This window comes from Oncorhynchus nerka, unplaced genomic scaffold (assembly GCF_034236695.1).
Source record: "Oncorhynchus nerka isolate Pitt River unplaced genomic scaffold, Oner_Uvic_2.0 unplaced_scaffold_1564, whole genome shotgun sequence".
Taxonomy (NCBI): Eukaryota; Metazoa; Chordata; class Actinopteri; order Salmoniformes; family Salmonidae; genus Oncorhynchus; species Oncorhynchus nerka.
This window is the reverse complement of record NW_027039753.1, coordinates 70,001-82,176: the sequence shown is the minus strand read 5'-3', so window position 1 is coordinate 82,176 and position 12,176 is coordinate 70,001. Positions and strand designations below refer to the sequence as shown.

The following is a 12,176-nucleotide window of genomic DNA, read 5'->3' as shown; positions in this document are numbered from 1 at the left end:
GGATGGAGAGAGGAGAAGGGAGGGATGGGGGATGAAGAGAGGAGAAGGAGAAGGGATGGGGGATGGAGAGAGGAGAAGGGATGGGGGATGGAGAGAGAGAGGAGAAGGGATGGGGATGATGGGGGATGAAGAGATGGGGGAGAAGGAGAAGGGATGGGGATGGAGAGAGGAGAAGGAGAAAGGGATGGAGAGAGGAGAAGGGGGATGAAGAGAGGAGAAGGAGAATGGGGATGGGGGATGGGGGGAGAGAGGAGAAGGAGAATGGGGGATGGGGATGAAGAGAGGAGAAGGAGAGAAGGGATGAGAAGAGAGGATGGGGGAAGAGAGGAGAAGGGATGGGGGATGGGGATGAAGAGGAGAAGGAGAAGGGATGGGGATGGAGAAGGAGAAGGGATGGGGGATGGAGAGAGGAGAAGGGATGGGGATGGAGAGAGGAGAAGGGATGGGGATGAAGAGAGGAGAAGGAGAAGGGATGGGGATGAAGAGAGGAGAAGGAGAAGGGATGGGGGATGAAGAGAGGAGAAGGAGAAGGGATGGGGGATGGAGAGAGGAGAAGGGATGGGGATGAAGAGAGGAGAAGGGATGGGGATGGAGAGAGGAGAAGGGATGGGGGATGGAGAGAGGAGAAGGAGAAGGGATGGAGGATGAAGAGAGGAGAAGGGATGGAGGATGAAGAGAGGAGAAGGGATGGAGGATGAAGAGAGGAGAATGGGGGATGAAGAGAGGAGAAGGGATGAGGATGAAGAGAGGAGAAGGAGAAGGGATAGAGGATGAAGAGAGGCGAAGGGATGAGGATGAAGAGAGGAGAAGGAGAAGGGATGAGGATGAAGAGAGGAGAAGGGATGAGGATGAAGAGAGGAGAAGAGAGGAGAAGAGATGGGGATGAAGAGGGGAAGGAGAATTCAGACATCAGTCCACTCAGACAACCACTGCTGACACATCCTCCTCTGCTCCTCACTCTCCTCTCTCCCCCTCCACCTCTTCCTCCTCTCCTCCTGCTGCCTCCTCCTCTCCTCCCGCTGCCTCCTCCTCTCCTCCCGCTCTGTCCTCTCCTCCGCCGCCCTGTGCTCCAGCAGGGTCTCCACGACTCCCTCTACAGTCCGGAGGCAGCGCTGCGGGCGCCAGCGGGGGTCAGTGGGCGTGGTGAAGGGGTCGGGGGCGGCGGCCTGCAAGGGGAGTGGCTCCAGAGGGAGGTGTAGGAGGTGTGCGTGCAGCATCATGCGATAGGGGGCGCTGTCCTCTCCCAGGCTGTAGGTGTGGTCTCCTACGATGGGGTGCCCTAGCGCCTCACAGTGAACCCTCAGCTGGTGGGTACGACCTGACACACAACATCACAACAGTATTTTTGTTTACCTACAGTATTTTTGTTTACCTACCGAACACTATATAGGTCTATCTGTGAATGTGTTTACCCACCGAACACTATATAGGCCTATCTGTGAATGTGTTTACCTACCGAACACTATATAGGCCTATCTGTGAATGTGTTTACCTACCGAACACTATATAGGCCTATCTGTGAATGTGTTTACCTACCGAACACTATATAGGTCTATCTGTGAATGTGTTTACCTACCGAACACTATATAGGCCTATCTGTGAATGTGTTTACCTACCGAACACTATATAGGTCTATCTGTGAATGTGTTTGTACACTAGGCCTATCTGTGAATGAACACGAACATATAGGCCTATCTGTGAATGTGTTTACCTACCGAACACTATATAGGCCTATCTGTGAATGTGTTTACCTAACAAACACTATATAGGCCTATCTGTGAATGTGTTTACCTACCGAACACTATATAGGCCTATCTGTGAATGTGTTTACCACCGAACACTATATAGGTCTATCTGTGAATGTGTTTACCTAACAAACACTATATAGGCCTATCTGTGAATGTGTTTACCTACTATATAGGCCTATCTGTGAAACACTATATAGGCCTATCTGTGAATGTGTTTACCTACCGAACACTATATAGGCCTATCTGTGAATGTGTTTACCTACCGAACACTATATAGGCCTATCTGTGAATGTGTTTACCACCGAACACTATATAGGTCTATCTGTGAATGTGTTTACCTACCGAACACTATATAGGCCTATCTGTGAATGTGTTTACCTACCGAACACTATATAGGTCTATCTGTGAATGTGTTTACCTACCGAACACTATATAGGCCTATCTGTGAATGTGTTTACCTACCGAACACTATATAGGCCTATCTGTGAATGTGTTTACCTATGAACACTATATAGGCCTATCTGTGAATGTGTTTACCTATGAACACTATATAGGCCTATCTGTGAATGTGTTTACCTACCGAACACTATATAGGCCTATCTGTGAATGTGTTTACCGAACACTATATAGGCCTATCTGTGAATGTGTTTACCACGAACACTATATAGGTCTATCTGTGAATGTGTTTACCTGAGAACACTATATAGGCCTATCTGTGAATGTGTTTACCTACCGAACACTATATAGGCCTATCTGTGAATGTGTTTACCTGAACACTATATAGGCCTATCTGTGAATGTGTTTACCTACCGAACACTATATAGGCCTATCTGTGAATGTGTTTACCTACCGAACACTATATAGGCCTATCTGTGAATGTGTTTACCTACCGAACACTATATAGGCCTATCTGTGAATGTGTTTACCTACCGAACACTATATAGGTCTATCTGTGAATGTGTTTACCTGCAGAACACTATATAGGCCTATCTGTGAATGTGTTTACGAACACTATATGTGTGTGTGTGTCTATGTACCTGTGTGTGTGTGTGTGTCTATGTACCTGTGTGTGTGTGTGTGTGTGTGTGTGTCTATGTACCTGTGTGTGTGTGTGTGTGTGTGTGTCTATGTACCTGTGTGTCTATGTGTGTGTGTGTCTTTGTACCTGTGTGTGTGACAGTGTGAGTTCTCACAACCTGTGTGTGTGTGTGTGTGTGTGTGTGTGTGTGTGTGTGTGTGTGTAGTGTGTGTGTGTGTGTGTGTGTGTGTGTGAGTGTGTGTGTGTGTGTGTGTCACAATATGTGTGTGAGTTTGTGTGTGTGTGTATATGTGTGTGAGTTTGTGTGTGTGTGTATGTGTGTGTGTGTGTGTGTGTACCTGTGAGAGGCTGCAGCACCACCTTGGTAACAGGGTCTCCATCATAATCTCCGTACTCCAACACGGTGAGCAGAGACCGACAGGGCTTGGGGTTCTCACAACCTGTAGAGACAGGGCTTGGGGTTCTCACAACCGACAGGGCTTGGGGTTCTCACAACCTGCAGAGAGACTGACAGGGCTTGGGGTTCTCACAACCTGCAGAGAGACCGACAGGGCTTGGGGTTCTCACAACCTGTAGAGAGACCGACAGGGCTTGGGGTTCTCACAACCTGTAGAGAGACCGACAGGGCTTGGGGTTCTCACAACCTGCAGAGAGACTGACAGGGCTTGGGGTTCTCACAACCTGTAGAGAGACTGACAGGGCTTGGGGTTCTCACAACCTGCAGAGAGACCGACAGGGCTTGGGGTTCTCACAACCTGTAGAGAGACTGACAGGGCTTGGGGTTCTCACAACCTGTAGAGAGACTGACAGGGCTTGGGGTTCTCACAACCTGTAGAGAGACTGACAGGGCTTGGGGTTCTCACAACCTGCAGAGAGACTGACAGGGCTTGGGGTTCTCACAACCTGCAGAGAGACTGACAGGGCTTGGGGTTCTCACAACCTGTAGAGAGACTGACAGGGCTTGGGGTTCTCACAACCTGCAGAGAGACCGACAGGGCTTGGGGTTCTCACAACCTGCAGAGAGACCGACAGGGCTTGGGGTTCTCACAACCTGCAGAGAGACTGACAGGGTTTGGGGTTCTCACAACCTGCAGAGAGACCGACAGGGCTTGGGGTTCTCACAACCTGCAGAGAGACTGACAGGGCTTGGGGTTCTCACAACCTGCAGAGAGACCGACAGGGCTTGGGGTTCTCACAACCTGCAGAGAGACTGGCAATGAGACTGACAGGGCTTGGGGTTCTCACAACCTGCAGAGAGACTGACAGGGCTTGGGGTTCTCACAACCTGCAGAGAGACTGACAGGGCTTGGGGTTCTCACAACCTGCAGAGAGACCGACAGGGCTTGGGGTTCTCACAACCTGCAGAGAGACCGACAGGGCTTGGGGTTCTCACAACCTGTAGAGAGACCGACAGGGCTTGGGGTTCTCACAACCTGTAGAGAGACCGACAGGGCTTGGGGTTCTCACAACCTGTAGAGAGACCGACAGGGCTTGGGGTTCTCACAACCTGCAGAGAGACCGACAGGGCTTGGGGTTCTCACAACCTGCAGAGAGACAACCTGCAGAGAGACTGACAGGGCTTGGGGTTCTCACAACCTGCAGAGAGACTGAGACTGACAGGGCTTGGGGTTCTCACAACCTGCAGAGAGACCGACAGGGCTTGGGGTTCTCACAACCTGCAGAGAGACTGGCAATGAGACTGACAGGGCTTGGGGTTCTCACAACCTGCAGAGAGACTGACAGGGCTTGGGGTTCTCACAACCTGCAGAGAGACTGACAGGGCTTGGGGTTCTCACAACCTGCAGAGAGACCGACAGGGCTTGGGGTTCTCACAACCTGCAGAGAGACCGACAGGGCTTGGGGTTCTCACAACCTGCAGAGAGACCGACAGGGCTTGGGGTTCTCACAACCTGCAGAGAGACCGACAGGGCTTGGGGTTCTCACAACCTGCAGAGAGACCGACAGGGCTTGGGGTTCTCACAACCTGTAGAGAGACCGACAGGGCTTGGGGTTCTCACAACCTGCAGAGAGACTGACAGGGCTTGGGGTTCTCACAACCTGTAGAGAGACTGACAGGGCTTGGGGTTCTCACAACCTGCAGAGAGACTGACAGGGCTTGGGGTTCTCACAACCTGCAGAGAGACTGACAGGGCTTGGGGTTCTCACAACCTGCAGAGAGACTGACAGGGCTTGGGGTTCTCACAACCTGCAGAGAGACTGACAGGGCTTGGGGTTCTCACAACCTGCAGAGAGAGAGACAGGGCTTGGGGTTCTCACAACCTGCAGAGAGACTGACAGGGCTTGGGGTTCTCACAACCTGCAGAGAGACAATGACAGGGCTTGGGGTTCTCACAACCTGCAGAGAGACTGACAGGGCTTGGGGTTCTCACAACCTGCAGAGAGACTGACAGGGCTTGGGGTTCTCACAACCTGCAGAGAGACCGACAGGGCTTGGGGTTCTCACAACCTGTAGAGAGACCGACAGGGCTTGGGGTTCTCACAACCTGCAGAGAGACTGACAGGGCTTGGGGTTCTCACAACCTGCAGAGAGACTGACAGGGCTTGGGGTTCTCACAACCTGCAGAGACCGACAGGGCTTGGGGTTCTCACAACCTGCAGAGAGACTGACAGGGCTTGGGGTTCTCACAACCTGTAGAGAGACTCTCAATGAGACCGACAGGGCTTGGGGTTCTCACAACCTGCAGAGAGACTGACAGGGCTTGGGGTTCTCACAACCTGCAGAGAGACTGACAGGGCTTGGGGTTCTCACAACCTGTAGAGAGAGACTTGGGGTTCTCAATGAGACTGACAGGGCTTGGGGTTCTCACAACCTGCAGAGAGACTGACAGGGCTTGGGGTTCTCACAACCTGCAGAGAGACTGACAGGGCTTGGGGTTCTCACAACCTGCAGAGAGACTCTCAATGAGACTGACAGGGCTTGGGGTTCTCACAACCTGTAGAGAGACTGGCAGGGCTTGGGGTTCTCACAACCTGCAGAGAGACTCTCAACCTGAGACTGACAGGGCTTGGGGTTCTCACAACCTGCAGAGAGACCGACAGGGCTTGGGGTTCTCACAACCTGCAGAGAGACCGACAGGGCTTGGGGTTCTCACAACCTGCAGAGAGACTGACAGGGCTTGGGGTTCTCACAACCTGCAGAGAGACCGACAGGGCTTGGGGTTCTCACAACCTGCAGAGAGACTGACAGGGCTTGGGGTTCTCACAACCTGCAGAGAGACTGACAATGAGACCGACAGGGCTTGGGGTTCTCACAACCTGTAGAGAGACTAACAATGAGACTGACAGGGCTTGGGGTTCTCACAACCTGTAGAGAGACTGACAGGGCTTGGGGTTCTCACAACCTGTAGAGAGACTGACAGGGCTTGGGGTTCTCACAACCTGCAGAGAGACTGACAGGGCTTGGGGTTCTCACAACCTGCAGAGAGACTGACAGGGCTTGGGGTTCTCAAGAGACTGACAGGGCTTGGGGACAACCTGACTGACAGGGCTTGGGGTTCTCACAACCTGTAGAGAGACTGACAGGGCTTGGGGTTCTCACAACCTGTAGAGAGAGAGACTGACAGGGCTTGGGGTTCTCACAACCTGTAGAGAGACTCTCAATGAGACCGACAGGGCTTGGGGTTCTCACAACCTGCAGAGACTCTCAATGAGACCGACAGGGCTTGGGGTTCTCACAACCTGCAGAGAGACCGACAGGGCTTGGGGTTCTCACAACCTGCAGAGAGACCGACAGGGCTTGGGGTTCTCACAACCTGCAGAGAGTTCTCACAACCTGCAGAGAGACCGACAGGGCTTGGGGTTCTCACAACCTGCAGAGAGACTGACAGGGCTTGGGGTTCTCACAACCTGCAGAGAGACTGACAGGGCTTGGGGTTCTCACAACCTGCAGAGAGACTGACAGGGCTTGGGGTTCTCACAACCTGCAGAGAGACTGGCAATGAGACCGACAGGGCTTGGGGTTCTCACAACCTGCAGAGAGACTGACAGGGCTTGGGGTTCTCACAACCTGCAGAGAGACTCTCAATGAGACTGACAGGGCTTGGGGTTCTCACAACCTGCAGAGAGACTGACAGGGCTTGGGGTTCTCACAACCTGCAGAGAGACTGACAGGGCTTGGGGTTCTCACAACCTGCAGAGAGACTGACAGGGCTTGGGGTTCTCACAACCTGCAGACAGACTGGCAATGAGACTGACAGATCTAGAACTAACATTTCTATGTGAATTTGGTCGGTAACCTGCAGAGAGACTTGCTGTCAGTAAGAGTGACAGATCTAGAACTAACATTTCTATGTGAATTTGGTCGGTAAAGAGAGACTTGCTGTCAGTGACAGATCTAGAACTAACATTTCTACGTGCATTTGGTCGGTAGCCCAAAAGGTTACATACTGCAGCTTTAAAGAGAGTAACTTTCATGAAGAAAACGAATCCGTGGAAAACCAGACGTTTAAGTCTTCGTTGCAGTGAAACACGACAAACTCTGGTCTTCATTTTGACAGTTTGTTGGTCTTTCTGCGCTCCCATGGTGGATTGAACTGACGCTGTGGCAATAGATGTCATGAACTGGGCGCCGTACCTCTGTGAGCTAACCTCACCTCTGTGAGCTAACCGTACCACTACCACTGTGAGCTAACCGTACCTCTGTGAGCTAACCTCACCTCTGTGAGCTAACCTCACCTCTGTGAGCTAACCTCACCTCTGTGAGCTAGCCTCACCTCTGTGAGCTAACCTCACCTCTGTGAGCTAGCCTCACCTCTGTGAGCTAACCTCACCTCTGTGAGCTAACCTCACCTCTGTGAGCTAGCCTCACCTCTGTGAGCTAACCTCACCTCTGTGAGCTAGCCTTACCTCTACCACTGTGAGCTAACCGTACCTCTGTGAGCGAGCCTTACCACTACCACTGTGAGCTGACCGTACCTCTGTGAGCTAACCTCACCTCTGTGAGCTAACCTCACCTCTGTGGAAAACCAGACTGTGAGCTAGCCTCACCTCTGTGAGCTAACCTCACCTCTGTGAGCTAGCCTCACCTCTGTGAGCTAACCGTACCTCTGTGAGCTAGCCTTACCACTACCGCTGTGAGCTAACCGTACCTCTGTGAGCTAACCTCACCTCTGTGAGCTAGCCTCACCTCTGTGAGCTAACCTCACCTCTGTGAGCTAACCTCACCTCTGTGAGCTAACCTCACCTCTGTGAGCTAACCTCACCTCTGTGAGCTAGCCTCACCTCTGTGAGCTAACCTCACCTCTGTGAGCTAGCCTTACCACTACCACTGTGAGCTAACCGTACCTCTGTGAGCCTTACCTCACCTCTGTGAGAGCCAACCTACCTCTGTGAGCGAGCCTTACCACTACCACTGTGAGCTGACCGTACCTCTGTGAGCTAACCTCACCTCTGTGAGCTAACCTCACCTCTGTGAGCTAGCCTCACCTCTGTGAGCTAACCTCACCTCTGTGAGCTAGCCTCACCTCTGTGAGCTAGCCTCACCTCTGTGAGCTAACCGTACCTCTGTGAGCTAGCCTTACCACTACCGCTGTGAGCTAACCGTACCTCTGTGAGCTAACCTCACCTCTGTGAGCTAGCCTTACTACTACCTCTGTGAGCTAACCTAACCTCTGTGAGCTAACCTAACCTCTGTGAGCTAACCTCACCTCTGTGAGTTAACCTCACCTCTGTGAGTTAACCTCACCTCTGTGAGCTAACCTGACCTCTGTGAGCTAACGCTAACCTCACCTCTGTGAGCTAACCTCACCTCTGTGAGCTAGCCTTACCACTACCACTGTGAGCTAACCGTACCTCTGTGAGCTAACCTCACCTCTGTGAGCTAGCCTTACCACTACCACGGTGAGCTAACCGTACCTCTGTGAGCTAACCTCACCTCTGTGAGCTAGCCTTACCACTACCACGGTGAGCTAACCGTACCTCTGTGAGCTAACCTCACCTCTGTGAGCTAACCTCACCTCTGTGAGTTAGCCTTACCACTACCACTGTGAGCTAACCGTACCTCAGTGAGCTAACCGTACCTCTGTGAGCTAACCGTACCTCTGTGAGCTAACCGTACCTCTGTGAGCTAGCCTTACCACTACCACTGTGAGCTAACCGTAGCTCTGTGAGCTAGCCTTACCACTACCACTGTGAGCTAACCGTACCTCTGTGAGCTAACCTTTCCTCTGTGAGCTAACCGTACCTCTACCTCTGTGAGCTAACCTTTCCTCTGTGAGCTAACCTTACCTCTACCACTGTGAGCTAACCGTAGCTCTGAGAGCTAGCCTTACCACTACCACTGTGAGCTAACCGTACCACTGTGAGCTAACCTCACCTCTGTGAGCTAACCTTTCCTCTGTGAGCTAACCGTACCACTGTGAGCTAACCTCACCTCTGTGAGCTAACCTTTCCTCTGTGAGCTAACCGTACCTCTGTGAGCTAACCTTTCCTCTGTGAGCTAACCTTACCTCTACCACTGTGAGCTAACCGTACCACTACCACTGTGAGCTAACCGTACCTCTACCTCTGTGAGCTAACCTTTCCTCTGTGAGCTAACCTTACCTCTACCACTGTGAGCTAACCGTACCACTGTGAGCTAACCTCACCTCTGTGAGCTAGCCTTACCACTACCACTGTGAGCTAACCGTACCTCTGTGAGCTAACCTTTCCTCTGTGAGCTAACCTTACCTCTACCACTGTGAGCTAACCTTACCTCTACCACTGTGAGCTAACCGTACCTCTGTGAGCAAACTGTACCTCTGTGAGCCATGTTATTACCTGGTACTTCCTGTATATAGCCATGTTATTACCTCCCTGTATATAGCCATGTTATTACCTGGTACTCCCTGTATATACCATGTTATTACCTCCCTGTATATAGCCATGTTATTACCTCCCTGTATATAACCATGTTATTACCTGGTACTCCCTGTATATAGCCATGTTATTACCTGGTACTCCCTGTATATAACCATGTTATTACCTCCCTGTATATAACCATGTTATTACCTGGTACTCCCTGTATATAGCCATGTTATTACCTGGTACTTCCTGTATATAGCCATGTTATTACCTGGTACTCCTGTATATAGCCATGTTATTACCTGGTACTCCTGTATATAACCATGTTATTACCTGGTACTCCTGTATATAACCATGTTATTACCTGGTACTCCCTGTATATAGCCATGTTATTACCTGGTACTTCCTGTATATAACCATGTTATTACCTGGTACTCCTGTATATAGCCATGTTATTACCTGGTACTCCTGTATATAGCTATGTTATTACCTGGTACTCCTGTATATAACCATGTTATTACCTGGTACCTCCTGTATATAACCATGTTATTACCTGGTACTCCCTGTATATAACCATGTTATTACCTCCTGTATATAGCCATGTTATTACCTGGTACTCCTGTATATAGCCATGTTATTACCTGGTACTCCTGTATATAGCCATGTTATTACCTGGTACTCCTGTATATAACCATGTTATTACCTACTTCCTGTATATAACCATGTTATTACCTGGTACTCCCTGTATATAACCATGTTATTACCTCCCTGTATATAGCCATGTTATTACCTCCCTGTATATAGCCATGTTATTACCTGGTACTTCCTGTATATAGCCATGTTATTACCTGGTACTTCCTGTATATAGCCATGTTATTACCTGGTACTTCCTGTATATAGCCATGTTATTACCTCCCTGTATATAGTCATGTTATTACCTGGTACTCCCTGTATATAGCCATGTTATTACCTCCTGTATATAGCCATGTTATTACCTGGTACTTCCTGTATATAGCCATGTTATTACCTGGTACTCCCTGTATATAGCCATGTTATTACCTCCCTGTATATAGTCATGTTATTACCTGGTACTCCCTGTATATAGCCATGTTATTACCTCCCTGTATATAGTCATGTTATTACCTGGTACTCCCTGTATATAGCCATGTTATTACCTGGTACTTCCTGTATATAGCCATGTTATTACCTCCTGTATATAGTCATGTTATTACCTGGTACTCCTGTATATAGCCATGTTATTACCTGGTACTCCTGTATATAGCCATGTTATTACCTACTTCCTGTATATAGCCATGTTATTACCTCCTGTATATAGTCATGTTATTACCTGGTACTTCCTGTATATAGCCATGTTATTACCTGGTACTCCTGTATATAGCCATGTTATTACCTCCTGTATATAGCCATGTTATTACCTGGTACTTCCTGTATATAGCCATGTTATTACCTGGTACTCCTGTATATAGCCATGTTATTACCTCCTGTATACTCTCCTGTATATAGCCATGTTATTACCTGGTACTTCCTGTATATAGCCATGTTATTACCTGGTACTTCCTGTATATAACCATGTTATTACCTGGTACTTCCTGTATATAGCCATGTTATTACCTGGTACTCCCTGTATATAGCCATGTTATTACCTCCCTGTATATAGCCATGTTATTACCTGGTACTCCCTGTATATAGCCATGTTATTACCTGGTACTCCTGTATATAGCCATGTTATTACCTCCCTGTATATAGCCATGTTATTACCTGGTACTTCCTGTATATAGCCATGTTATTACCTTCCTGTATATAGCCATGTTATTACCTCCCTGTATATAGCCATGTTATTACCTGGTACTCCCTGTATATAACCATGTTATTACCTGGTACTCTCTGTATATAACCATGTTATTACCTGGTACTCCCTGTATATAGCCATGTTATTACCTCCCTGTATATAGCCATGTTATTACCTGGTACTCCCTGTATATAGCCATGTTATTACCTGGTACTCCCTGTATATAGCCATGTTATTACCTGGTACTCCCTGTATATAGTCATGTTATTACCTGGTACTTCCTGTATATAGCCATGTTATTACATGGTACTCCCTGTATATAGCCATGTTATTACCTCCCTGTATATAGCCATGTTATTACCTGGTACTCCCTGTATATAGCCATGCTATTACCTGGTACTCCCTGTATATAGCCATGTTATTACCTGGTACTTCCTGTATATAGCCATGTTATTACCTGGTACTTCCTGTATATAGCCATGTTATTACCTTCCTGTATATAGCCATGTTATTACCTGGTACTTCCTGTATATAACCATGTTATTACCTGGTACTCCCTGTATATAACCATGTTATTACCTGGTACTACCTGTATATAGCCATGTTATTACCTGGTACTTCCTGTATATAGTCATGTTATTACCTGGTACTTCCTGTATATAACCATGTTATTACCTGGTACTTCCTGTATATAACCATGTTATTACCTGCTACTCCCTGTATATAGCCATGTTATTACCTCCCTGTATATAACCATGTTATTACCTGGTACTTCCTG

General features: G+C 49.0%; 1 protein-coding gene across 1 annotated transcript in view; it reads right to left on the bottom strand.

Annotated features, from left to right (window-relative positions):
* Window positions 1-381: 381 nt before the first annotated feature.
* rpusd1 (RNA pseudouridine synthase domain containing 1) overlaps window positions 382-12,176 on the bottom strand; it is a 27,377-nt gene continuing 15,582 nt past the window's right edge. The window contains exons 5-6 of the mRNA XM_065015256.1: window positions 3,126-3,227; window positions 382-1,318 (exon numbers count right to left, since the gene is read on the bottom strand). Coding sequence (XP_064871328.1) covers window positions 903-1,318; window positions 3,126-3,227 — 518 coding nt within the window. The 3' untranslated portion in view covers window positions 382-902. The remainder of the gene's footprint in view (window positions 1,319-3,125; window positions 3,228-12,176) is intronic.